This window comes from Lepidochelys olivacea (assembly GCF_965140295.1).
Source record: "Lepidochelys olivacea isolate rLepOli2 genome assembly, chromosome: 11".
Lineage (NCBI taxonomy): Eukaryota > Metazoa > Chordata > Testudines > Cheloniidae > Lepidochelys > Lepidochelys olivacea.
Window position 1 is genome coordinate 32,803,648 of NC_140421.1, and position 24,990 is coordinate 32,828,637.

At 40.4% G+C, this 24,990-nt stretch overlaps 1 protein-coding gene across 22 annotated transcripts in view; it reads right to left on the minus strand.

Annotated features, from left to right (window-relative positions):
* The window catches only part of BAZ2B (bromodomain adjacent to zinc finger domain 2B), a 277,861-nt gene that overhangs the window by 38,672 nt on the left and 214,199 nt on the right, over window positions 1–24,990 (minus strand). For all 22 annotated transcript variants that reach the window (XM_084644095.1, XM_084644075.1, XM_084644088.1 and 19 more), the window contains 5 exons: window positions 11,445–11,585; window positions 10,258–10,512; window positions 9,279–9,493; window positions 6,198–6,272; window positions 1,674–1,917 (listed from right to left, as the gene is read on the minus strand). In XM_084644095.1, coding sequence (XP_084500221.1) covers window positions 1,674–1,917; window positions 6,198–6,272; window positions 9,279–9,493; window positions 10,258–10,512; window positions 11,445–11,585 — 930 coding nt within the window. The remainder of the gene's footprint in view (window positions 1–1,673; window positions 1,918–6,197; window positions 6,273–9,278; window positions 9,494–10,257; window positions 10,513–11,444; window positions 11,586–24,990) is intronic.

Consider the following 24,990-nt stretch of genomic DNA (forward strand, 5'->3'; position numbering starts at 1 on the left):
TAACTTTAAACACACACACACACACACACACACACAGTTTCAGCTGAAGCTCACAAACAACCCTTCCCTTTCAGCTTGTTTCAGCTTGTAATCACACCTGACACCTCAGTTTCATAGTGGATATTTAAAAGCAGCAAAGAGTCCTGTGGCACCTTATATCTAAATTAATACAGAGAGACCAGCTCTCCTGAAATGTGCTGTATGTGGTTTTCCCTTTCAAATGTGATTTATAATTACCCGCTCACAATTCTCAGGCATTGTAGAGGGGAGACCAGTTAATTCGGCCCTTTGCTTTTAAATTAAGCACATGAGGTGCTAAATGAATTTGTCACCACCAGTTAAACGGTGAGCTCTAGTATTAATAGCTTTATGTTTTCCAAAGGATGGAGGAAAGATAATTAAGGTTAAATGTGAATATACTTCTGTAGGATTTCTTGAGTGAGCGCTGCCATTGTCCATAGAAATACTATGGGGTATTAAAAGCACAGTGATGTTATAGGGAAAAGAAAGATGAGAACAAAGAAGAATAGACTAGAGGTGACACATATAGTAACTCCCCACTTAACATCGTCTCGCTTAACTTTGTTTCTATCTTATGTCCCTGCTTCATTACAGAACATGCTAGTTTAAAATTATGTGATGCTCCCCTATAACGTCGTTTGACTGCCTGCTTTGTCCACGGCTGGCAGCCCTGCTATACCCCCCCCCAAGGATAATGGACACAAATCAGATATTAGGAACAGCAATATACAAAAACCTGTAGGGGAACATGTTAACCTCCCTGGACGCACAACAGCAGACTTAAAGGTAGCCATCCTGCAGCAAAAAAAACTTCAGGACCAGACTTCAAAGAGAAACTGCTGAGCTTCAGTTCATTTGCAAATTTGACACCATCAGCTCAGGATTAAACAAAGACTGTGAATGGCTAGCCAACTACAAAAGCAGTTTCCCTTCCCTTGCTGTTCACACCTCAACTGCTAGAAGAGGGCCTCATGCTCCCTGATTGAACTAACCCTTGTTATCCCTAGCCTGATTCTTGCTTGCATATTTATACATGCCTCTGGAAATTTCCACTACATCCATCCGACGAAGTGGGTATTCACCCACGAAAGCTTATGCTACAATACGTCTGTTAGTCTATAAGGTGCCACAGGACTCTTTGCCACTTTTACAGATCCAGACTAACACGGCTACCCGTCTGATAGTGGATATTATTTATTATAATTTCTCTCTGTACCAATGACTAAACCGAAGCTATCCTGATAATTAACACATCCCCTTCTCTACTTTCTGGAAAGCTACTTTCATGCTTATTTACTAGAAAATAATTGGCTCCCTGGATCTGATTTAGTCTTTTCCTCTTTGAAGAGTCTACATCAGATAGTAGGAAGGCAGTCCTGAGAGAAATGAAAATCAAGATTAAGCCAAAACATGCAAACAAAAAATAAACCAAAGATACCTGGCTAAAGAATAAAGAAAAGAATAGCCTATCAAAGAACTTAAAATATCAAACAATTAAAAACAAATCTGACACAATCTCACTTTATGATTTTTTTCCTTTTTATAAGATTTTTGACAAATGTTGTCTTCAAATCTATCATATAAAGGAGTGGAAAGAAAATTCCATTATTTCACATTTAAAAAACAAGTTTTGTTAAATTAATATTCCCTACCTCATCTTCACAAACTTCTGCCTTCTTTCCCTTTTTGTCATCTTTGTCCTCTTCATCCTCATCATCTTCATCTGCTTGATCATCACTATCATCGTCGTCATCATCATCATAATCACTGTCTCCTCCCTTCCGTCTCCTTTTGCGGCCTGGGGTGGATGTACCCAGTGAATGCTGTTCTTCTCCTATTTCACCACCCACTGTAGTATCTCTCTTGCCGGTTTTCTTTGCATGAATGATTCTAAGCCTTTAAACACATGATATGCAAGTGGTATTACTGACTGTAGTTGTAGCATACACATACTCTACTCTGTACTTCATTCCAAAGTGCACCACTCATTTTAAACTCAAATTTACTTCTGTCCTACGACAACCTTCTGCTATCTCACTGTTTGTTACCAGTGACTGACATAAGAAATTCACATTGTAGAACACTTCATACAGAATTCTGACCCTTAAAAATATATTCAGTTCTGCACTGGATTTCCTGTCTTCAGGGTAATTTCTACAGAGTAACACTGAACGCCTGTATAAAAGACATGCAGGACAAGAGGAATTTTAAATAGCCAGCCCTGTAAGCTAGAGAGAAGAGCCCATTTCAATCTTCCTTCTCTATTAATTTATTATTTTTTCTCTTTTTCTTTTGCACTGCACCTGCTGAAATCTGCATTTTACCCACCCATTTAAAAAAGTCACTATTAAACATGTGTATCTGGGAAAGCTGAAAACTGATGATAGTAAAACAAAGAACATCATTTTGCTGAAGTAATCTTAGCACTAGCAAGGTGATAGTAAACTTGACCCTTGATCCTGTATTTTTTTAAAATAGAACTTTTTTAGGTGTATTTAGTCTATTTTACATAATGTTTTTATTAGTCTTTACACTTTGACTGGTCTTTTCACATTCGGGACACAACACTCTCTCTAAGAAATCGTAACCAGCTAAAGTAACTAAGAGGTTAACAGATGTGTTAATTTTAAGAAACAAATGAGAAACTTACATACCAGTATTTATGATTGTTGTAGACCTTCCTCTTCTACAAAATCCTACAAAAAAAGATTCCATAGAGCAAATGTTATAGTTCTACCTACCAGGAAGCTAGCAGGCAAACACACTGAATCATAGAAGATATATATAACCAGGCTCAAATAGTCATTTAAAGAGCAGGTCAAAAATATAACTGATCTAGAGTAGATATAAAAAAGCATGTAGAAAAGGCAAATATTTTGTTAGAGAAGAGGGGAGGGAAGGAGGATGGGAAAAGTGAAAGGATTACGACAAACACAATTACCAGCAAGTAATTTTTCCTTGTCGTACTTCCCTATTTCTCCCATCCTACGAAACAACATTCCATACAGCAAGTGGCTATAATGAGAAGTGTGAAAGTAGGTGGCTTCTCAAACAGCAGCCTAGAGAGAGAACACTGACAAAAATGACAGCTCTCCAGAATGCTCATGTATCTAGCCAGTAATGAAGGTCAAAAACTGAAGTGAGGACTGTGCAGTATTCCGACACAGAGTAGATCAATTATCATTGCCTCAGTTCTCACTGCTCAAGAGACGATAGTGCCTTTAGAAGGCTAAGGCTATGTCTACACTACAGCTTATGTTGGCATAACTTATGTCGCATAGGGTAGTGAATAAGTTACACTGACATAAGCACCAGTATGGACAGCGCTATGTCGTCTGAAGAGCTTCTCACACTGACATAGCTACTGCCACTTGCGGGGGCTGGAATAGTTAAGCCAATGGGACAGCTCTCTCCCATCAGCTTAGAGTGGCTACACTAGAGAACTTACAGTGGTGCAGCTGCATCGCTGTAAGCTCTCTAGTGTAGCCATGCCCTGACAGTGAGAAATGACCTACCTCCTGGTAGGACATATTTAAAAATATCTTTAATCCACTTGAAGATTTAGAAGATGTAGAAGATCTTAGACCCTTCTTTTGCTCATGGAAACAGATTTTTAAACTTTCTAATGCACTTTGGGTAAAATTTTCAAAAGTACTTACGTGACAAGTACCTAAGTCCCATTTTCAAAAGGCACCTAAGTCTCACTAAACATCAATGCCTAAGTCACTTTTGAAAATGGGACTTAACATCGTAAGTCACTCAAGCACTTTAGAAAATTTAATCCTTTTTCTAAGAGAAGTAAAATTTTACAGCCTTCACCACCAGTCTGGAAAGTTTTCTGTGCACAAGACGTAACATATCAGGCAAAAGCATAGGTGAATGAATAGGCTGACTAACATAAAATTCAAAACTTTAGGCATAAAAATCTAGAGATAATCTGAAGGACAACTTTGTCCAGAAACATCAGCAGATAAAGAAGTTCAATAACCAGTGAACGCAATTCTCAAATGCATCTAAAAGAGAAGAGGGCATGTAAAAAGACCACTTCAGTGGAAAGAAAATGAACAGATACAATTCTTAAGGATACAAACCGAGGTTTGCATAACACTGAAAATGAAAAGCAGAGAAATGAATCAAAGAAGGCACCACAGACACCAAAAGGCAGCATTCTGCACTCCAAGGCCCTGGTGAACTCTGGTAAAATGCAGTCACTATGTTGTAAGGAGCATGTGACCAATGAGAACTCTTCCCGAGAGCACAACTTAACAAAAATGCTCCAAATAGGACAGAAGGTGACAAAGGTGGAACGTTTCCTGATTGTGTCTGGCCACTTAGCCCAATCAGGGGAGAAGGCCTTGTCTCAGAAAGCTGTCCCTTTAATCGTCCTCACTTCCAGGCACATACAGAAAGAGGTGTTTGAAGGGAATGACCTCCTGCATAATCTGACCTCAGCGTGGACCTAATGCAAGGTCTACTGGGGCTGCAAACCAAAGATACTGGGCCAGCTAGGTACCAACCTACCTATATTAAGAAAATGACATAAATACTATCTGAGCTGATCTTTACAACATTCCTGGAATCAGGCAAGGGAAAAGAATAGGTCTCCATGGTCTAACTTTTCAAACAGACCTTAAATTCTAGATGTCCACCCTGAGATACCTCAAGGTTTTTAGAAGTACTGAGTGCATATGCCCTCTAAAAGGCATGCATCTAGTTGGGCACCTGAAAATAGAGACACATAAAATCACTAGTCAATTGTGAAAATGTTGGCCTTCATTCCTTCCCTGAGTCCCAAAAAGAACAAACAATGCACTTGATCTGTGGTTATGGTTTACAACTGAGATGGCTTCTCTGTGAGAAGGGAAACTAATCTACTGTGGGTCTCCCACAGCAACAGCAAATCTGAAGGATTTGATTGAGACCCTGCCTGAGGTACTTCAGTGTTCTGCCCAGAAGCATGAACTCATTGGTTCTGCAGCCAGCCGCATGCTCTTCGTCTCCCTTTGCCCACTGATCTAAATGACAGTTTGATGGAGGGAGAGAGATAAGAACGAGGAGTCCCTGAGGAGATAAAGATGGCTAAGATTTCTTGGCTAAATCAGAGCTTCAGCAGCACTGTTTCGACCACATACCCACAGGAGACGACTGGCCTGTTGAGATCCAGATGAGATGGGAGAATGATTGGGCTTGCCCCAAGAGATAAAGCCATTACACCTATGTAGTTTGGGAACCAGCAGTATTAGCGGAGGTCCATAGCTACATTTTTTTTCCTGTAATTTTTTTTTTTTTAATGGTCAGGTTTTTTCCTCTATCTCCCTCTTGTCCTTCTTCTTTACTTCTTTCTTCCTTCTGAGACACATTAAACGGAAAAAAGGGAAAAACAGGATTAGAAACAAAGTAACTGAAGCAAAGGACAGAGAAAGGATTCAATGCTTCCTGGATAGGAGGCAAAGATGAAAAAGGGAAGGGGAGTGGAGCCTGGCTATGTACATCCCATGTGATTCACAGTTTCTTTGCCTTCTAGCCTCCTGGTAAATGGAGCTATTATGCTTGCTGTATGGAATTTTGTTTTGTACGATGGGAGAATAGGGGACATAAAGTGATTACCCTTGAAAATTTGCCAATGTTGCCTGAGGTAAACAGATGAGATTACCTCAGTATCTGCATTATTCCCAACACTTACCATAGGAACACTGAGGATGTACTGCAAATAGTGAGGTAGCATTATTTAGTTATCAAAGTAACTGGCAAGTTTTTAAGGGTGTCCATTGTAACAACAATCAGGCCCTTTATAAGTATATTTAAATTGAGAAGTGTGGCAGGTCCAATCAGTCTCTTAACATCAATAACAATTTGACAGCTAAAGTAACCTTCAAATAAAAAATGGCTTATTTCTTTCAAAGAATGCAAAATGGATTTGAGTTTCTTCCAATTTTGAGGCATAGTAACCCACTGAATCTCATGCATCTTTAAACGATTGTAAAATACTGGCCTTGGGACAAGTTAAATTAATATAATTTCTTAATTAAGTATTGCAGTTACTGGTTTTTGTTGTTGTTGGGTTTTTTTTTAAAACACAACTTAGCTGATTTTTGCCTTTGGAACAAATCTTGATAGTAGAAATTTAAACAAACACAAAAGAAATACACTGAAATATTTAAGGAAATATAACTTACTTCCGCAATTTGCCTTCAACCATCCATTTATCTCTTCTTAAATTTGACATATAATCAATGTTTTTATCAATTTCACTGTCAAACACAAAAAACTCAAAGGTTTTAATTAGTTTATGAAATATCACCATCCAAGAACATGCATATGTCTGAGATACACACACTATATATTATATATATAAAAATTACATCCAAAAACACTTCATTAAAAGAACAGGAAGATTGCAAAGGCAAGCACTCAAAAGTTAGGAAATATCAGAATTCAGGCTGCAAGTGTAACTTGGACTTCACACACAGTGGCTATTCTTTTAAAAACTTTGAGCAAAATCTCTTCAGCTGTTTTTGAGTAGGGAGAAGGAGCTGGTTTTAAAGAAATAAGAGTGAGTAGTTATTCAGTATTTCTTTTTATAATCCTCAGTAGCCTCAGGCCTTATTTGCCACAGACTATTCAAACGCAGGACCAAACACAAAATTATTAATGTCCTCTGGGCATTTCTATGGTGCTCTAACCATGGTGTCTAAGTGCTTCACAAATATTAATGAATTTATCTTTGAAACAGTCTTCAGAGAAGAGGTGGTATTATCCCCATTTTACAGATGGGGCACAAACACAGAGACATTAAGGCCCAAGTTGTCAAAAGTGTCCACTAACTTTGGATACCCAACCTGAGAAACCTAGGCTCTAATTTTCCACAATAATTAGCATTTTTATAGAGCATTATACGTTGAAAGCACAGATCCAATCGCTTTTAGTTGAAGTCGTGAGCAATCAGCACCTTGAAATCTGGCTCGAGGTGTCTCATGTTGGACACCCAGAAAATTAGGTATAAAGGTAAGCAACCCTCTTTTAGCAACTGATGTTCTTTGTGATGTGTAGTCCACATATACATATTCCACAGTTGGCAAGTGCATGTCCAGTGTGCACGTGCTGGAGAATTTTCTAGTTAGCAGTTCCCATTGAGGCAGCACATGCATCATTTTGTGACGGTATAAAGGGAGAAGCCACCTCACCCTACCTCAGTTCCTTCACTATTGAGAGAGCCTGTGACTTCAGGACTTTGAAGTAGCAGACATGGCAGGTGGGTAGTGGAATATGTATACAGACTACACCGGTCTCAAAGAACATTAGTTACTGTAAAAGGTAAGTAACCTCTTTTTCTTCTTTGAGTGCTAGTCCATATAGATATTCCACAATTGATAGACCTAGGCAGTATGCCTCCCTGTAGGCTAGTCTCTGGGTGTACAAACTGCAACACAGATCTTCCTTGTGCATTCCAAAAGGATATAAAGGGCAGAGCCACCAAGTCTCAGTTCTTTCTCTACCACCTGCAGTGCATGTCAGAGCAACTCTCTTCAGATTTACCTCCACATTGGTGTTGAGAATGTGGTCAGATAGATGCAGGCACATGCCATAGACAAAGGCACCTTTCCCTATGTTTGCTGGCAGTACCAGCCAACATGGCAAGTCCCCAGGCTTAAAAACTGCCCATCCTGCAAAGCAGTTATATCTGTAGATGACAGATACAAAAGGTGTCTGTTTTGCCTCAGTCAGGGGCACACCCAGGAGTGTTGTGAATTCTGCAGGTCCTTCTCCAAGTGGACCCAGCAGTTGAGGGAACCACTCCTAAGGGCTTTTCTCATGGAGCAGGCAACTAGGTGGGGACTCCAAGCCCAGATTCCAGGCATCTAAGCTCAAGGGCGACTGATTGTAGTTGAAATCAGTCGCAGCATAAGCTTCAAAACCATATGAAGCCTCCTCATCTAGCAGCCATACAGATAGGTCAGATTTGGACTGCAAGCCTTGAAAAGCGAAGAGGCAAAGGTGGCCCTCCCTTGATCTGGCTTCAAGGCAGGATAAAAACGACCAGGCTGTCGGATGCTGAGGGTGCCTCAAAACTTAGGGCTAGTCTACATTAGAAGTGCTACAGCACACAGCTGCACCGATGTAGCTGCACCACTGCAGTGGGTGTGGTGAAGACACTGTAAGCCAACAGGAGAGAGCTCTCCCACCAGCCTAACACCACCTTCGCGAGAGGATGTAGCTACGTTGGCAGAAGAAATTTTGCTGCCAATATAGCGCTGTTTACCCTGGTGCTTAGGTTGGTGTAACTTACACCGCTAAGGTGTGTGGATTATTCACATCCCTGAGCAACATAAGTTATACTGAAGTAAGTGTTAGTGTAGACAAGCCCTTAGAAAAAATTCTCTGAGTACTGGTGCCAAACGGACCTAACTGTGATAGAGACACCTTCCACCTCCACAAAGATGGCACTGCATTAGTCTTGTATTGAGGCAGTTGGAAAGGTCCCTTCTCTCCCCCCAGTGGGGATTGCGGACTAGAAAATTCTCTGATGTGTGCAAATTGGTGAGTGCGCTTCCCATTGTGGAATATGTACACGGACTGGCATTCGAAGAACACCATACAATTACTGGCCATTTGTGAACATTTTGATTTAAGTGACTTGCCCAGCATCACATATGAACACTGTGGCAGAAGCAGGAATATATTACACTTCTCCAGGGCAGCATTCAACTTCCTTAATCCTGGGACTGTCTTTCCTCTTCCTGCAACCCCCTGCCTCATTCACTACACACCTTCCAATTTCTGCAACAAAGAAATCCTACGAACAGCCTTATTCTGAATTATTATTGTGGTAAGCAGCCATACCACCTCCGCTGATGATCTTATTAATCCAACTGGTACATAAAGGAAGGGATAGGCAAGTATTTGGATTAAAAAACAGGGTGCTGCATAAAGGTTAGCTGTTCAACCTTTTTTGAGTTATTTCCAAAAGGAGCTGGGGACATTTCTTTAAAATCTCCCATAACTCAAAGATTTTGCTCAAAGTCTTGAAAAGAACATTCCCTCTGGGCATAAACCAAGTATGGAAAATTTCAAATTTCCCAAGGTAATTCTTTAGAAAAGTTTTGAGTATATGAAAATAGGGAGTTATAACAGAAATCAGCTCTCACCCTTTGCTGCAGCAGGGGCTAACAGAACTCTACAATAACAAAATATGATATACACATTATGCATTACATGGTATATTTGTACAGCATGGATAAAGGTTTAGAAAATCTTACCTCACTACACTTTTGCTGCATGCTAACTCATTAATAAGGAAAGCAAGTACCGATGCTTTCTGAGCTGGAGTATGTGCCTGGAAAGCTTTGGTCTTTAGACTTTCGGTAAGCTCAGTTTGCCCAGAGTGAGCTTCCATAAAAATCTGCAGAATCTCAGAAACATTGTCACGGTTGACACCAACATTTAACAAATGTTCCCCAAGAGTAGTTTTGGCCTAAAAAATAAGTTTTTCAGTGAATTACATAAGAACAATAAAATACTATAACAGACCCAATAATACAATATGGTTAAAAATAATACTTTTTAAAATTTATTTAGGGCATCCAACCCCAAACTTAAAGTTGAGTTGAGACAGCACAGTGCAACAAAATGCCTGCATCCATTGTATGTTTCAAAAAACTGAAATAACACTAATGTACACTAAATAGGTTAAGCAAAAGCAGACCAACATGCCAAATGGTATTTGTCAGAGAATTATAGATAGTGGTTAGCACAATTCAGAATGTTTAGAAAGGGCTTCAATAAAAGGTTAGTGTGTCATGAATCATGGTGTCAATCAGCGTTTTGACAATGGGGTTAGAGGGGAAGGAGCAGATTTTGAAGGAAACAGCTATAAGATTTGCTGAGAACCTGGAGGTGAGGGTAGAAGGAACAGGAGGAATCAAAGATGTATCTATAGAGGTGATGGTAGGTCATGGGGGAAGGTGTGTATGGGGAAGAGGGGGAATGTAAGGATCAAAGACAGATCTCTGGAAAATACTGACAAAGGGTGAGAGTGAGGAGGAAGAAGTCACTGAAGGTACAACAGAAAGAGTGGTCAGCAAGACAGGAGAAGCACTAGGAAAAAATAGTTATTGGAGTCCAAGGAAGAGAGACTATCAAGGAAAAGTGTGCGATTTTAATGGTTACTATTACTACTTTAATTACTAATATTATTTGTTTACCACTGTAAGGTGTTTTGGACTTTTGTTTTTTTACCTTGTATCCTGTGATTAGTCCTGGATCACAAACAGCAGCTGAGAGGAGCCTTACAAGTAAGTCTTGTACTTCTCCCATGCTGTCCCCTATGTTTAACAAGCCCTCTTGAAGAACACTTAGATTAGGGACATCCATATTCACATCAAAGCCGAGAACTTTACCAAAGTTGCGCAAGAACTGCACCACCATGAGACAGTCTGAAAATGTGCTTCCAGAGAGAACAAGTCCTGGAATGCGAGGCAACTCTGGCAAAGGCTGAAAATAAAAGAGAAAAACAATGAGATTCAGTAGGATCTTCCAAGATCACTATAACTTACAAGACTTGATGTTAATAATAAGCTACAAAAGGTTGGTGTCTGAAAGGTGAAATAATTCCACTATTTTCATAGTTGTAGGGGGCAACAGGTTATTTACTACTGACACGTTGGGGTAGATGTGACACTCAGACTCTACTCTGAACTATAAAGCACTATAAAAGTGTATGTGTGTGAATCTTATAAATCTTATAAAATGAGAAAGTACGCAGTGTTGTCACTGTGTCATTCCCATGATATTAGAGAGAGAAGGTTGGTGAGGTAATATCTTTTGTTGGACCAACTCCTGTTGGCGTAAACTCGAAAGCATCTCTCTCTTACCAACAGAAGTTGGTCCAACAAAAGGTATTACCTTACCCACCTTGTGTCTCCAAAGTAGCTCTCCGGTAGACAGAACTGGGAACTGAGACAGACAGGTCCTGAGGGAACACTCAAGCTCAGGAGAAGGATTACATTGGGGAAAGGAGTCCCAGGAGAGGCTACGCCTATGGAGAAGGCTCCAGCTTGGGTTCACGTAGTGAGAGAGACTACAATTCTTTTACAGTAATAATTGTGATGGTTATTTTAATATTTTAAAGTAGGAAAGCATGTGAATTTTTGGCAGCCTCAAAAGTAGGTCAGCTTCAAAAGTAATTTCATTAGATAACTAAAACAATATTGCCTCTGTATTTGTAGTATCCTTTAGTTAATGCTTACATTAAATATATAGATAATACTGCAAATACAGTTATCTAAGGCAAAATTAGAATGTTTTTAGGGGCAGCTGCAGTAAGAAAAATTAATTATTGACACAATGGTAAGAGACAGAGACGAGAGAAACAAGATTAAAAAGGGGCAAGAAAATAAAAAGTAAATTTACATTATTATGATTACCTTCTGGTCTGCTAAGCACATATCTTCATTAGGCTTCTTTAGCTCCTTAGCCATTTCTAATTCCAATCTTCGCTGTTCCAGTTTACGCTCTTTATTTAATCTTTTTTCATCGCGTTTCTCTTGCTTTAACCGCTCTTTCTCCTTAAATAGAACAGAAAGGAAAGAAAATTAAACCCATGCATTATACTTACAATGGAACAATTTAAGAATTTGAAAAGTACTAGTTATATACTCTTAATAATCACCACAGCAATTAAAGCATTTGAATTAAAAGAAGGCATGGGGAGAAACTGCCATCCCCAGCACTGTAAACAGAGTTAAATCATCCTGTCCGTGAGCAGTTCCGAGATCTGTGACAGAAATAATTTCTTATATTGCTTTCCATGTGCCAGCAATGGACATTTAATAGAGATGGCCATACTCCAAATTGGTCTCTAAAGTAGACATCAGTGCACCCTTTCCGAAAAAGTGGGGATGGCTTAGCCAAAGTGGAGTCATTCTGCCTCAGCACATCAGAAAAAAGATTCTTCAGGAGCAAAAGATTCTTCTGCGTGCTAATGACTGATAGGCAACTGCTCCAAATGTGAGGCTATCAAGTCAGAAGGATAAGCGTATATATCCTAACACACATCTGCAAAGAAGGGTCACTGCAGACTGCAGCAGTCCAGAACACCATGCCATTATTAAATCTTCCCTGAAGATGTATAGTTGCCAACAACCCCACAGCAGGGAAAACTGTTTGACAAGATATAAATCTAACACTGTGCGGCCACTCAGTAACAGTCCTTTTTTAAAACAGAAACATCATGGTTCACCTGTAGTTTTTTACTGTCCAAATCACACAGCAAAATGTGCATACTGCATCAGAAGGGCAATGACAATTGAACCCACTTATTGTTGCCTGCTACCCAAAATAGTGCTGTCCTAACACTGTTGATGGCATAGGTAGCCATTCCCTTACACACAATTTACCCCAAGGTGCTTTCCCCAGGTATCTTGCCTTTGGAGAATTTAGGAAAATCCTTCCACCAGTCAAGCTCAGCTATGTCTGCCATTTATAGCCATTCAAAAAAGTGTAGACGGAATGGTGATGGGCTGCATGTAGAAAGTGAGGACACTTATTCCATGCAGATCTATCCCATGTGGAAGTCTGGATAGTTATAGTAAAAGCAGTTAATATAAAAATAAATATGAATGTATATGTCTATGGAACACATTTTAAACCACTGACTTTACTTTTTTTTTTTAAATCACACAATGTATACATTTTATAAAGAGAATAAGTTAGTGTGTGCAACTTTACTGCTATAAGATTATTTTTGTGTGTTCGATGCACACAGCTTTTGGGCTTGCATCACTAAGCAGTGAAGCATGCAAAAATCTCACCACTGCACATTCAGCCATACGTTATTCTATACGCATAAACATAGCGACAGCCAACTAAATGGTCAGCTATCTTTGTCTCTCTTGCTCCTCAAACACTTTCTGCATTATGTCACCTTTTATTATATTAACTACATCTAATCAGGCATCTGGTATGACTGATGCTAAATTTGGAGCTCTCTTAGATTCAGGACTGGCTCTAAGGGTTCTTCTCCCCCAGGCAAAGTGGTAACCTTCGTCCCTGCCAGCCCACACTCACCCACACAAACAATGAATATTTTGCTGCTCTTGGTAATGCATGTTTTGTCTGCATGATTTATTCCATACCTCTGCACAACAAATATGGGATTTAAAATAATGAAAAAAATTTACATGGACTTTGCAATCATTCTCTAACATCAAAATCAATTCTTCTGCATCATACAAGGGCAAGTCTATAAATCCTCAAGAACCTAATGCCATGAGGATTAAGATAGCACAGTGCGTATAGCATCAGCCTTTCACCTGTAGTGACCAAGGGCCAGACAATGGAACTAAATTGGTTCACACCAGGGGCAGAACTCTTCCCAGGAGTCAAAATAATTTGGTGGTTTTAGCATAACCTCCTTTGTCTGCATTATAAAATAACTTCAGAATTTTGCATAACTGTCTTTTGATGAAAGGAAGACCTAGGATTGCAATAAGAGACATGCTGAAGGGCTGGACTGAGGTCTATTCACAGAGCTGCATGGAGTAGCCTCCAAATTGTCTGTCTTCAGTCCTAGGATCACTGACTGGACTACTGAGAAGTGATTCAAATAATCTGGGTACTGTATAGGGCATACAATCCTGGAATGCTATTTATATAACATCCGAACAGTGGAAAAAAAGACATACATTTTCTTTGTGTGGGGGACAAAGCAGCAAAGAGCAGAGCTCGATGACGACCTCTAATGTGATGTGTGTACATGTGGAATGTGGTAAACCCAGGGCACAGGGAGCATCTACTGGCTCATAATGTCACCTGGAGAGACAAAGTAGCCACATCCAGAATTCCCTACATATCCTGTATTAGGTGCTGCAGCCTGGCCATGCCAATACCCTGACCAGTTGAAGATTCCATCCCTCAGCCCTGTGACTCTTCACAGGACACACCACTTTTACTTATGCTTTGTTCCATTCACCAGAACACGGGTCAGCCTCTAGAAAGCCAAAATACATTAAAGCTGTATACAAAAATCCATGCCCTTACTGCAATTAAAATGCTCTCAGAGCGAAGCGTATCTGGGAATTAATGACTGGTTTGGTTAAATGCTACTCTGCTGCATCTTGGGCCTCCAATACGCCCAAACTCGTTGGTATTTCTTAGAAAATATCCTCTACCTCAGCCATTATTATTTACATATTTTTGACAATTAGCAAAATGCTATGGACAGTTATGGGAAGGGGAAGTAGATTTATTTTAAGTAACACTTTCTGTACAGGTTTCAGAGTAGCAGCCGTGTTAGTCTGTATTCGCAAAAAGAAAAGGAGTACTTGTGGCACCTTAGAGACTAACCAATTTATCTGAGCACAAGCTTTCGTGAGCTACAGCTCACTTCATCGGATGCACAAAGTGGAAAATGCAGTGAGGATTTTTTATACACACAGACCATGAAAAAATGGGTGTTTATCACTTCAAAGGTTTTCTCTCCCCCCACCCCACTCTCCTGCTGGTAATAGCTTATCTAAAGTGATCACTCTCCTTACAATGTTTATGATAACTTTCTGTACAGTTATGATCAAAAAGGCAATGTTATAAAAATGGTACATTGTTACTCAAGAGATCTGCTCCCTGGGTGTATTGAGAGTAGTCAGTTTATTTTACCTACTAAAATAAACATTTACTACCCTTTACTTTTGTTAGTAACGTTAGCACGGAACTAAATATAACTGTAGGAGAGTGAGCGAATTTCTTCTACTGCTCCTCCTCCATCATAATACTTAAGTGAGTTTCACATGGAGAATCTTTATTATTGGTGATAATGCATACAATTGAAAGAACACAGCTCAACCCTCAGTTCTTAGGCTGAATCTGCAGGGCTTGCAGATAGAATAGCTTTTTTTTTTAATTCTTGTAAATGCAGCAAATTTGACACAGAAACCACTGAAACACACATAGAACCCATGACCCCATTTATTAAGTCACATTTCAGAGAACAGCACACTTAAATAATTTTGCATGAAAATCACTATTTAAATGGACAGATAAATCCCTCTTGCTTTGAACTGAATCACAAAAACACAAAAACAAAACACAGAAAAAAATTCCCTGACGTTTTCCAACATTTGCATTAAGTACAGCTTTGAGTTAAGATATTTAGCCTTATTCTTAGAGGTATTTTGGGAGAAAGGCATGGTCCTTTGGTCTGACCACCACAGCTCTAATCCTGGATCAGACAGCAACCCCCTCTTATTTAACCTTTCCATATTAGTTAATAATGCTAACTGTACTGACACCTCACAGGGTATTCTGAGGTTTAATCAGTTAATGTCTGCAAAGTGCTTTGAAGATGAATCTCATTATATAAAATGTTAAAGTATTATTAAGTTCAAACTCAGACTTTTAATAAAACTGGTTCATGGGAGGTAGAGACTATTCAGATTAAAGAATCAAAGTTTTCCTGCCACTTGGAAATATTTGGACAGAAAATCTAAATACAAATTTTTCACATTAGTCACTTGAAAAGGACAGTTTGTAGAAACAGGTTAATACCTTTTTTCAGAAGGCTAGGATTTAAGAATACAGGATATAATAATTGATTTTAGGCCAACAATACTGTGAAAAAATAAATTTAGGACAGAAGAATGTAAGGTGGCTTTGACCAATTGTTACTAAACTTTATAACATATGGGACTGTTAAGCCTCTGTATTGAAGCATTTGCCATATAATCCACTGAAATGGATTTGCATTTTATGATTCTTTTGGGTCCTTTACATTTTTGTTCTCGGCATAATTAAAAGTGAGAATATGTTTCTTCTGACAGCAACTTGTACTCAAATTTAAAAGGCATAAATAAAATTTAATATATAAGGGAATGCTGTGGGTTACATGGAGAATAAAAATGAGATTAATAAAACAGAGGTCATAGGAGGCAGATATAAAAACAAAAACTGCAAATGTTGTTGCATTAGGCATAAGACGAAAATGCAAGTTTGTCTATAGCAATTAATGTTATAAAAAATCTAAAGTAATATTTCAGTGTAAGCATTTCTATTTACTAGGTAGTAATAAATGTTCATTCTTTTAGTAATATTTTAGATTTATAATGTATTATTCAGAGTGATTTTAGGGACAATGATATGTACAAAATACGGAATCAATGGGTTTTTTGCAGCAATAGTTTATTCTGTTTCAATTAAAATTTTACCCTATCTAAAGGATACAGAAAGATGTGCCTGTATAAAACAGCCCTATTAAATTATATACATTATTCATTCCCTGTTGCTACAGAAAAATCACCTCCATGATCTTTATCCCTTTGTACCTTTACTTGCACAAACATCAAATTAATCAGATATTCTTGGCTGGTACACCTATAGTTATAGGTAACTGTCCAGTTTTAAATGGTCAGCTTACATATGGGACATTTAAAACAGAAAGGTTGGTTTAGTTAAGAAAAACTGACAATTCCACATGGTATTTTCACTAAGCATATATTTATGGTATAAATCCTCATTGATGCAATGTGTGCATCACTATTAGAATCACTAGAGTGCTGTGAATTCCATTCTACTTTCAAACTGCTTATTAGACAACTTCTGAAACCTGAGGTACTCCCATATCATAGTGAAGTCTACAAAACTGCTGACAGAGACCTTTAGCAATAAATGCATGTTTAACAAACTTTTGTTGTTTACTGATCCCTGAGGAATTATAGGGAAAAAATCTCTGGTACAATTATGATAGTTTGATATGATAGATAAAATGATTACAAGTTTGTGTGTGCTATTGTTTGAAATTTAATTGCTAAAATGGAGGAACTCAGGAGAATCCTGACTAAATTTAATCTATTTGATACTACACCCTGCGTTTTACACCCTCTGATTTTCTTGTGCTTTTTAATGCTGGTAATAGAGGACGCTGCTAGGTCAAATCATGAACTCCATAGTCAGTCAAAACTTCCATTAAATTCTGTGGAAAATGGGAGATTTGCATGAGTATGGAATGTAGAGTTTTGTCCCATATTAGCTACTAATACCTCTGCTAACTCATTTGTCGAAACACATGATGCTACTGTACTGTACTCACAGTACTGAGAATAGAAGAACACTACAATGTTTAGTTTTAAGAAAAACATTTCAATGTGTTGATATGCTCCTTAATGTTTGCAAACAAAAAAACATTTTTCAACCACAACAAGAACTTTTAAGAAAAAAAAATCAAGAAATTATAAAAATTAAATTTCTACCACAGCAGTTTTCATTGTTAACCCAAATGGCACCACTTCAGAGACCACTCTACTTTCAGGATAGAATTTTTTCACCAGATTTTTTAGTGAGATTTTTCCGGTTTAGATAAATAGTTCTTTGTTTTTTTAAAAAACTGTATCAAACTAAAAATACATCACTAGTGGTTTTTTTCAGCTAAACTGTGGGTATGACAAAATAATGTTATTTTATGGGACACTGCAGTAGCTTACAAACTATTAGAAAAGAATGTAATCCAACTTTTCGATACAGAAGAGCAGCTAGGTAGCCTTACACTTTCCAATTGTTAGGCATTATTTTGATGTTAAACACAGAATTAAGCTACTAGAATTAATTTTGTTTAAATTTATAAACAGTTTATTTAGCCGAAGCTGCTTTTTACATTCTATAGAAATGTGTTTAACGGAAGCCTACTCTTGCTACTAGTCATGGTTTTGATATTCCTTTTATCTTTAAATCTTTTAGTTGTCTGTGATTTGTATTTGATTATTTATTTTGCTACTTCTTGGTTTACCAAGAGCTTTAACATTTTTACAGTTAGATATTAACAAAAAAGTAAATAAATTAAGCTATAGAAACAAAAGGCAAGGTTTGCAATGTTTTACCCTTGAAGCTCTCAGAAGATAACATCATGGTTAAATCTGAAGATAGTGTCAGACTGAAATACGAGATGTAAATTAGTCCATCATGGCCTAACAAAAGTTGAAACAATAATTCTGTACATTGCCTCTGGTTTTATTATCTATGCTATTCCAGCATGTAATTTTATTAACTCCTTTTTATTTTTGCGGTCTACACTCTGTTGCAATACAAGGTACGGTATGATTTGACATTTTAACCACTGGAGCTGCAAATGTTGATTGAAGTGTTTTATCTAATAAATCTCTAATTATTGCAGTCTAAGTTGAATAAACTGAATAGAGTACTCCTGAAAAAGCTTATTGAACATAAGCAGTTTTGTTTAATGTTGTTCAATCTCAAGTCAATTCTAATGACTTTTTTCAATTTCTTTCTCTTCAATTTCTTTCCTGGCCAGAATTATTTATGTTACTTGCAAGTGCTACGTACATAAGTGATTAATTCCCTTACAGGAGGCTCATAAATTTTGTTCTGAAATGGGAAGGGATTTAAAAAATAAAAATTCTCATAATTACACAAAAAAATACTTTGATATAGCATGACTTATATGTGAAAGAAAGAATGATTGTTAGTTAAATATGTGTAAATAGAAGTATCCACCCTCCATTTTGGATAACTTTATGCTTTGCTTTTCTATGGAATTTCATGACCATGGATTTTTATTGCACAGAATGTGTAAACGCAAAAACCTACTTGTTCATGGAATACTGTAGCTGCAAAATTTAATGCAGAAGTAGAAGAGAGATAATCAGGGTGAGGGAGATAGTGACAGAAGTATATTATTTATCTATATTACAGACACAGCGACATTTTCTTTCGGCTTGATTGTCAGAGCCCTTACTTGACCACAAAGGGATGCAAGAAGGGGTAAGGCCTACAGGACTATGATGGGGAGAGCAAGGGCTACTTTGCCCAATGCTCCTTGCTGAGAACAAGGGAATGAGGAGAGGGTGAAGAGAAAACACAAGGAGGAGTAAGCTTCTCCACAAGAAGAGGTGAAGTAATTTACTGCTTCCCCAATAAGGGGGGGAGCAGGGTGGAAATTGTGACTCTCCAAAGTCACAATTCATCCTCTGATCATCTCCTCGGCCAGTGCAGTTAACATGCATATTCTATATGCATAGTCTGTAGGAAAGAACACATAGTTGTGGTCTTGAGCTTCACATAGGGAGCACAAGGATGTGGATGCAACTTAAGAGCACCCAAGAAGAGCTGTATGTGGTGCTACATCTAACATTGCTCAACCAGTGCAGCCAGGACACCTTCCTTTTGTTTTTATAGTAGCCAAAGCTCTACTATATGCAGCCCGTGCATCACAAAAAGGTATAGGACTGATGATAAAGAAAGGAAAGCTTAACACAAATATGTCAGACAAGTACAGCAGACAAACAGGCCTTCTCAACAGCAAGATACCAAAGATGTTTCAGAAAATAAAGATTTAGTGTCATAAAGATACTTCTTTTTGGACAGAACTAGAACATCCTCATCAACTGCTAATCATCTGGCTTGATAACAAACAATCTCATGCAGGGAAGGCAGAACTTATAAAAGGTACGAAGGGTGCTAACTATATTTACTACAATCCAGACTTCTCATATAATCTTCTTGTACTTCCACATCAAAAGCTTTCTCTGGTCAGTGATAGGACATGAAATTCAAAGAGGAGTTCATGATATGTATTTATTTTTAGGCATTTCTCTCAAACAGGTTTGCTATTTACAGCTTGGCAGGAAAATCCGTTTAAAAGAGTGTGTGAGTGAAGATTGCTACCCACATACTGTACATTTGTTACGAACCTCTTTGAAATGTATGGAATGTAATGATATTTTAATATTTACTCCTTTATATATGTTTCTATGAAGGGGTATTCTACTATTGTGATAACATTAATCAAGAAATCTATTTTTCTGATATCCCTCTACTTAAAAATATTTTGCTGCATACATAAAACAGAATAAAGCAGCATTAGCACTAGTGTAAATGCAAGTTAAAATATCTTGATTTTTTTCTTTTAAAAATGTTCCCTCATCAACATATACTGTATCATCTTTTAGTATGTGTACTATGTGCAGCTGTTGGAAACATCCATGCTTCTGGATTTACACTTATATTCTCAAACCTAGCTATCAATATACAAATGAGAAATTTGTTACTGAATGTGGTGTGCTTTTTAAACACAGATAACTATCAAATGAAAGCCCACTCCTGCCAACACTCATGCATGCAACTAACTATACACATGAGAATAGCCCTAAAGACTTAAAGGGGACTAGAGAGACAAAGTGGATGAGGGAATATATTTTATTGGATGAACTTCTACTGGTGAGATAGACAAGCTTTCAAGCTTACATGGAACTCTTTAGGTCTGGGAAACTATTGGGACTACTCACACGTGTAAAGTTAAGAGCTCGTGTATTTGTTTGCAAGATCAGAGTTAAAGGGTCTATCCTACAGTTCTTTCTCAGTCAAAATTCCCATTAAAGTTTATGTAATTTTGCTGAAGTAGAACTGTAGGCCGTGGTCTCAAGAAGGTAAATGGCAGAAAACTCTGATTTATACTTTGCCATGATGCTTTCTTTTTTCAGTGTGTATATTCTTCCATTTTATTTTACTCTTCACACCATTTATTGTGAGTATAGAAATAATTCTAAGAATAAACAACAAATCGAGACTAGACTTTTTTCATAGATTGATTTGCCAGGTAAAATTTGCTTTCAGAATAAATGATAATAGTTTAAGGCATAGCCTGTATACACTTGTGAAACTGTTCTTGTTTGGAATTTGTTTCATTCATTGGATCAAGCTCAATGATTATTTAGAGCTTTAATGAGACATGTACAATGTACATGAAGTCATTTTCAAAAGAAAGGAAACACGGGCTATTGTGAATCTAATTACATGCCAGCCATGTTTTGGCTATTCTAGTTACCATTACATAGGCAAATTGACAGAGTTAAACTACACAGCATATACCCACTGTTATCTTGAAACCTAATACAGATGTTCAATTCACACCATCTTTAAATTAAGTAATTGGGCCAAATCCAACCCACTGTTATGCAAAAATATCGTAAGGGATGCAGTCAGTCTCTTATTTCTATCTTAGCTAGATCTGCACTGGACTGATCAGTCTTCATCAGTTTTGGCCTGTTGTGGAAGGGGTGTGGAGTAGCTCCTCAACAATTCTGTGGGTGAGAAGCCTCTGTAAATTAACTTTGCATGGACACCCTGTTCACCGCTTCACACATCCTGACCTACAGCTTTTGGGGAGGCAGGAATTCACAGAGAAATCAGTTCAATGCACAGATCAGTCCAACACTTTTATTACAGAATCACAGTGTCACTGAAAGGGGCAGTTCATGAGAGTATATTAAATTCAATGCTTCAGGAAGGAACCTGAACTGCCATCACTGGACAGACAGTCCAAACTGCCCCTTGAGCTTCCGTCTCTAATCACTTATTAGGGCACCTCCCTTCCCAGGGATAATGGCCAATTCTTGCATGTAGCACAAACTCATAGTGACCATACCCCCAAGGCTGCTCCCTAGGCCTGTCTCCCAGCCTAAATTCTGACTCTGGGTTTCTGCCACCTCCCTCTCCAGCAGTCCACACAGTCATCTCTTGAATGGCATCTATATCCTCCAGTGGGAAGAGAGCTGGAAGCAAGAAGAGGAGATAGGATTTTCTTCCGAACCTCTAACCAATACAGCTCTAGAGGCAGAGCCAGCCTTCAGAGGGCTGCTGCTGACATGTGGAGTTTAAGCAGCAAAGGCTGAGTGCACTGAGAGCCACTAGACGGGAAGGTGACCCAGCGCAGGGAACTTGCTAGGCTGCAAAGCCACACCAAATCCCTTCCACAACATGCCCAGTCTCCTGAGAATCATCTGGCCCAGAAACAGCTGGTAATTTCAGGAAAAGACAGTTACCTTTCAATAACTTGTGTTCTTCAAGATGTTTTGCTCATGTCCATTCTACATTATGTGTGTGTGCTCGGCCACATGCACCGGTGTTGGAAGTTTTCCCCTCAGTAGTATCTGTAGTGGAGCAGCTCTCTGGTGCCCTCTGGAGTGGCACCCGCATGGCATGGTATAAGGGGTGCCGCCAGCCCCCCCCACCCTCAGTTCCTTCTTGCTGGAAACTCCGACTGTGGGGAAGGAGGGCAGATTGTGGAATGGACATGAGCAACACATCTCAAACAACACCTGCTACGGAAAGGTAATTGTTTTTTCTTCTTCGAGTGCTTGCTCATGTTCACTGCAAATTAGGTGACTTCCAGCAGTTCCTGTGGAAGCAGACAGGAGTTCATGGCTGGGCAGATTATAATACAGCTCTGCCAAATCCTGCATTGTCTCTGACCTGCTGAGTGATGGCATAATGCGATGAACGTGTGGACTGAGGAGCACGTCATGGCTCTACAGATGTCCTGGATCAGGATGTATGCCAGGAAGGCCACCGAAGACTCCTGTGTTCTAGTCGAATGGGTCCTGACGATCAATGGTCGTGGGACCTTTGCTAGCTCGTAACAGGTCTTTATGCAAGACATGATCCAGTTGGAAATCCTCTGCAAAGAAACCGGAAGGCCCTTCGTCCTGTTCACCATAGCAATGAAGAGCTAGGTCGATTTACAGAAAGGCTTGGTATGTTCCACGTAAAAAGACAAGACCTTCTGGATGTCCAGCTCGTGCAGATGTCTCTCCTCAGCAGTCTTGTGTGGCTCAGGACAGAACAGAGACAGGAATATGTCCTGGCTCATGTGGAAAGAAGATACCATGTTCGGTAGGAAGGCTGGGTGGGGCCGCAGCTGGACCTTGTCCTTATAAAACACTGTGAAAGGCAGTTCCGAGGTCAAGGCCTTAATCTCTGAGACTCATCTTGCTGATGTCACCACCACCAGGAAAACGACTGTATTGAGGACCCAGCTGTCCGAAGTTATCGTTGACCACGCCGGGAGGAAAAAGGAAAGGTGGCTGCAAAAAACTGGTAAAATAGGATCCAGGAAACAGACTGGTAGGTCACCCCAGGGTGAACCCTAAAAACGACTTTTTAGCTCCTTGCTTGGAGTGGGTCGAGCCCAACTGAGCAGAGGGTGGGAGCAAGTGGCTCATGCACCATTTGTAGCCCTTGGGCTTTTTGTGCAGCTGGTCCTGCCGGGGCTGACTCCCTTGCCCCTGGGGAAGTTGTGGTTTGAACCGCTTATGGGCCGAGCCCAGAACGTAGCATTCAAGGGTTTTTAGGGTGGTTCGTGAGTTCTTCAGCCCATTTATCTTGTTGTCCGCAAACAGGGCCTGACCATCAAAGCAGAGGTCCTGAATCGACTGCTGAGCCTTGGAGGACAACCCGGAGAGGAGCAGCCAGGACACTTGCCGCATGGAAATGGCGGACACCATGGTGCGGGCGGCAGAGTCTGCAGCATCAGATGCTGCTTGAAGGGCCACTCTGGCAGCGTCCGTGCCCTCTTCAAGGAGTGTCTGGAATTCTTTACAGGAACCTTCCGGGAGGGCATTCTCAAACTTGGCTGTGGTCTGCCACATATTAAAGTGGTAATGGCCAAGGAGAGCCTGGTGGTCAGCCACCCTCAACTGTAAGCTAGACGAGGAATAAATTTTTCATCTGAACAAGTCTAGTCTCATGGAGTCTTTATTTTTTGGGGTAGCTCCGGGTTGCCCCTGGTGTTCTCTGTGGTTAGCTGCCTCGACCACCAGGGAATTTGGGGCAGGATGGGAGTAAAGGTATTCGTGCCCCATAGTCGGGACAAAGTACTTACACTCTGCCATTTGGAAATGGGGGCAAAGAGGAGGGGGTTTGCCAAAAGGCGCTGGATATCTTCAATACCCCTTCATGAAGGGGAAAAGCCACTCTAGCAGGGGCTATGGAGAAGAGGACATCACACAGGGAGTTCACTTGCTCCTCCAACTCCTCTGCCTGCAGGCCAAGGTTGGACGCAACCCTTTTCAACAGTTCCTGGTGTGCCTTAGCATCATCCAGAGGAACCAGGTGAGGGGCTCTGCGATGGTCTCGTCCGGCGACTATGAGGAGGAGGCCAGTATCCAGGGTTCCACGACACCCACTGGTGGTCCAGCAGGCTGTTCCCCTTGGTCCACATGGACTTATCCTGCCTCAGGCACCGGAGGGAGTTGGGTCGTCGATGCCACTGGCCTGTCCGAGGCTCCTAATGCTGAGCTGGCAGGCTGGGAGGGCTGGGTGAACCCCCACGAGTTCCAGGGGTACCAGGGACCTGACCACTGGGCCTGGGGCCATCGGGCAGGTTTCAGTTCTGATGATGCAGGTGGCACCAAGAGTCTGGGAGGCTGCCCTGCCGATGTGGAGCCTTGCTCCGAAATGGAGCCATATCTGGAGTGATTGCTGCCCAGTCACCTGGATCCACTGGAGCGGCAACCCCGGGCCTGGCGATAATCACGGTCGCATCTAGAGGAGGACCGGTCCGAATGGGACGTTTGCCTCCGTGGGGACCTCAGTGACCAGCGGTGCTCGGTGGATCCACAATGGGAGACTGGTAATTGACACCTCATGCTTCAAGACTGATACTGGGAGGAGGAGCAGGACCTGGAGGTATGGTGGGCCGGGCAGGATCCGTCTCGGGGATCATTGGCAGAGCCCGTGGCTAGTCCTCCGATCGTTCCAGGGATCTGTAGTGGCATTCCAGTGATGTGAAAGGCCAGTCCCAATGTTCCTGCTGGGGAGCGCGTGCCTCTGTGGGTCTGTGCCAGGTAACCGGCAAATTGCTCCTCGAATCCCGCTGCTGGTGCCCAAGGTTCGGTGACCACAGAGGGCTCCAGTGCATCTGCCACCTTAACTGTGAGGCATGACGGCTTCGAGCGGGTGAACGGGGATGAGATGTCCCCCACGATGGGAAGCGGTACCGTTGAGGCGAGGGTGGATGGAAAGGTCCCAAGGTGGGCTTACCCTGAGATCTAGGCACTGCTTGGGCCAGCACCGGAAGAGTCAGGATCTCCTGTATCAATGGCACCTGAAGCTGACGAAGGCTCGCCTCTGTGTCCAGGCTTCCAGGCAAGGAACGGGGAGGGATGCATTGATGTTAGCTGAGGTCCCACT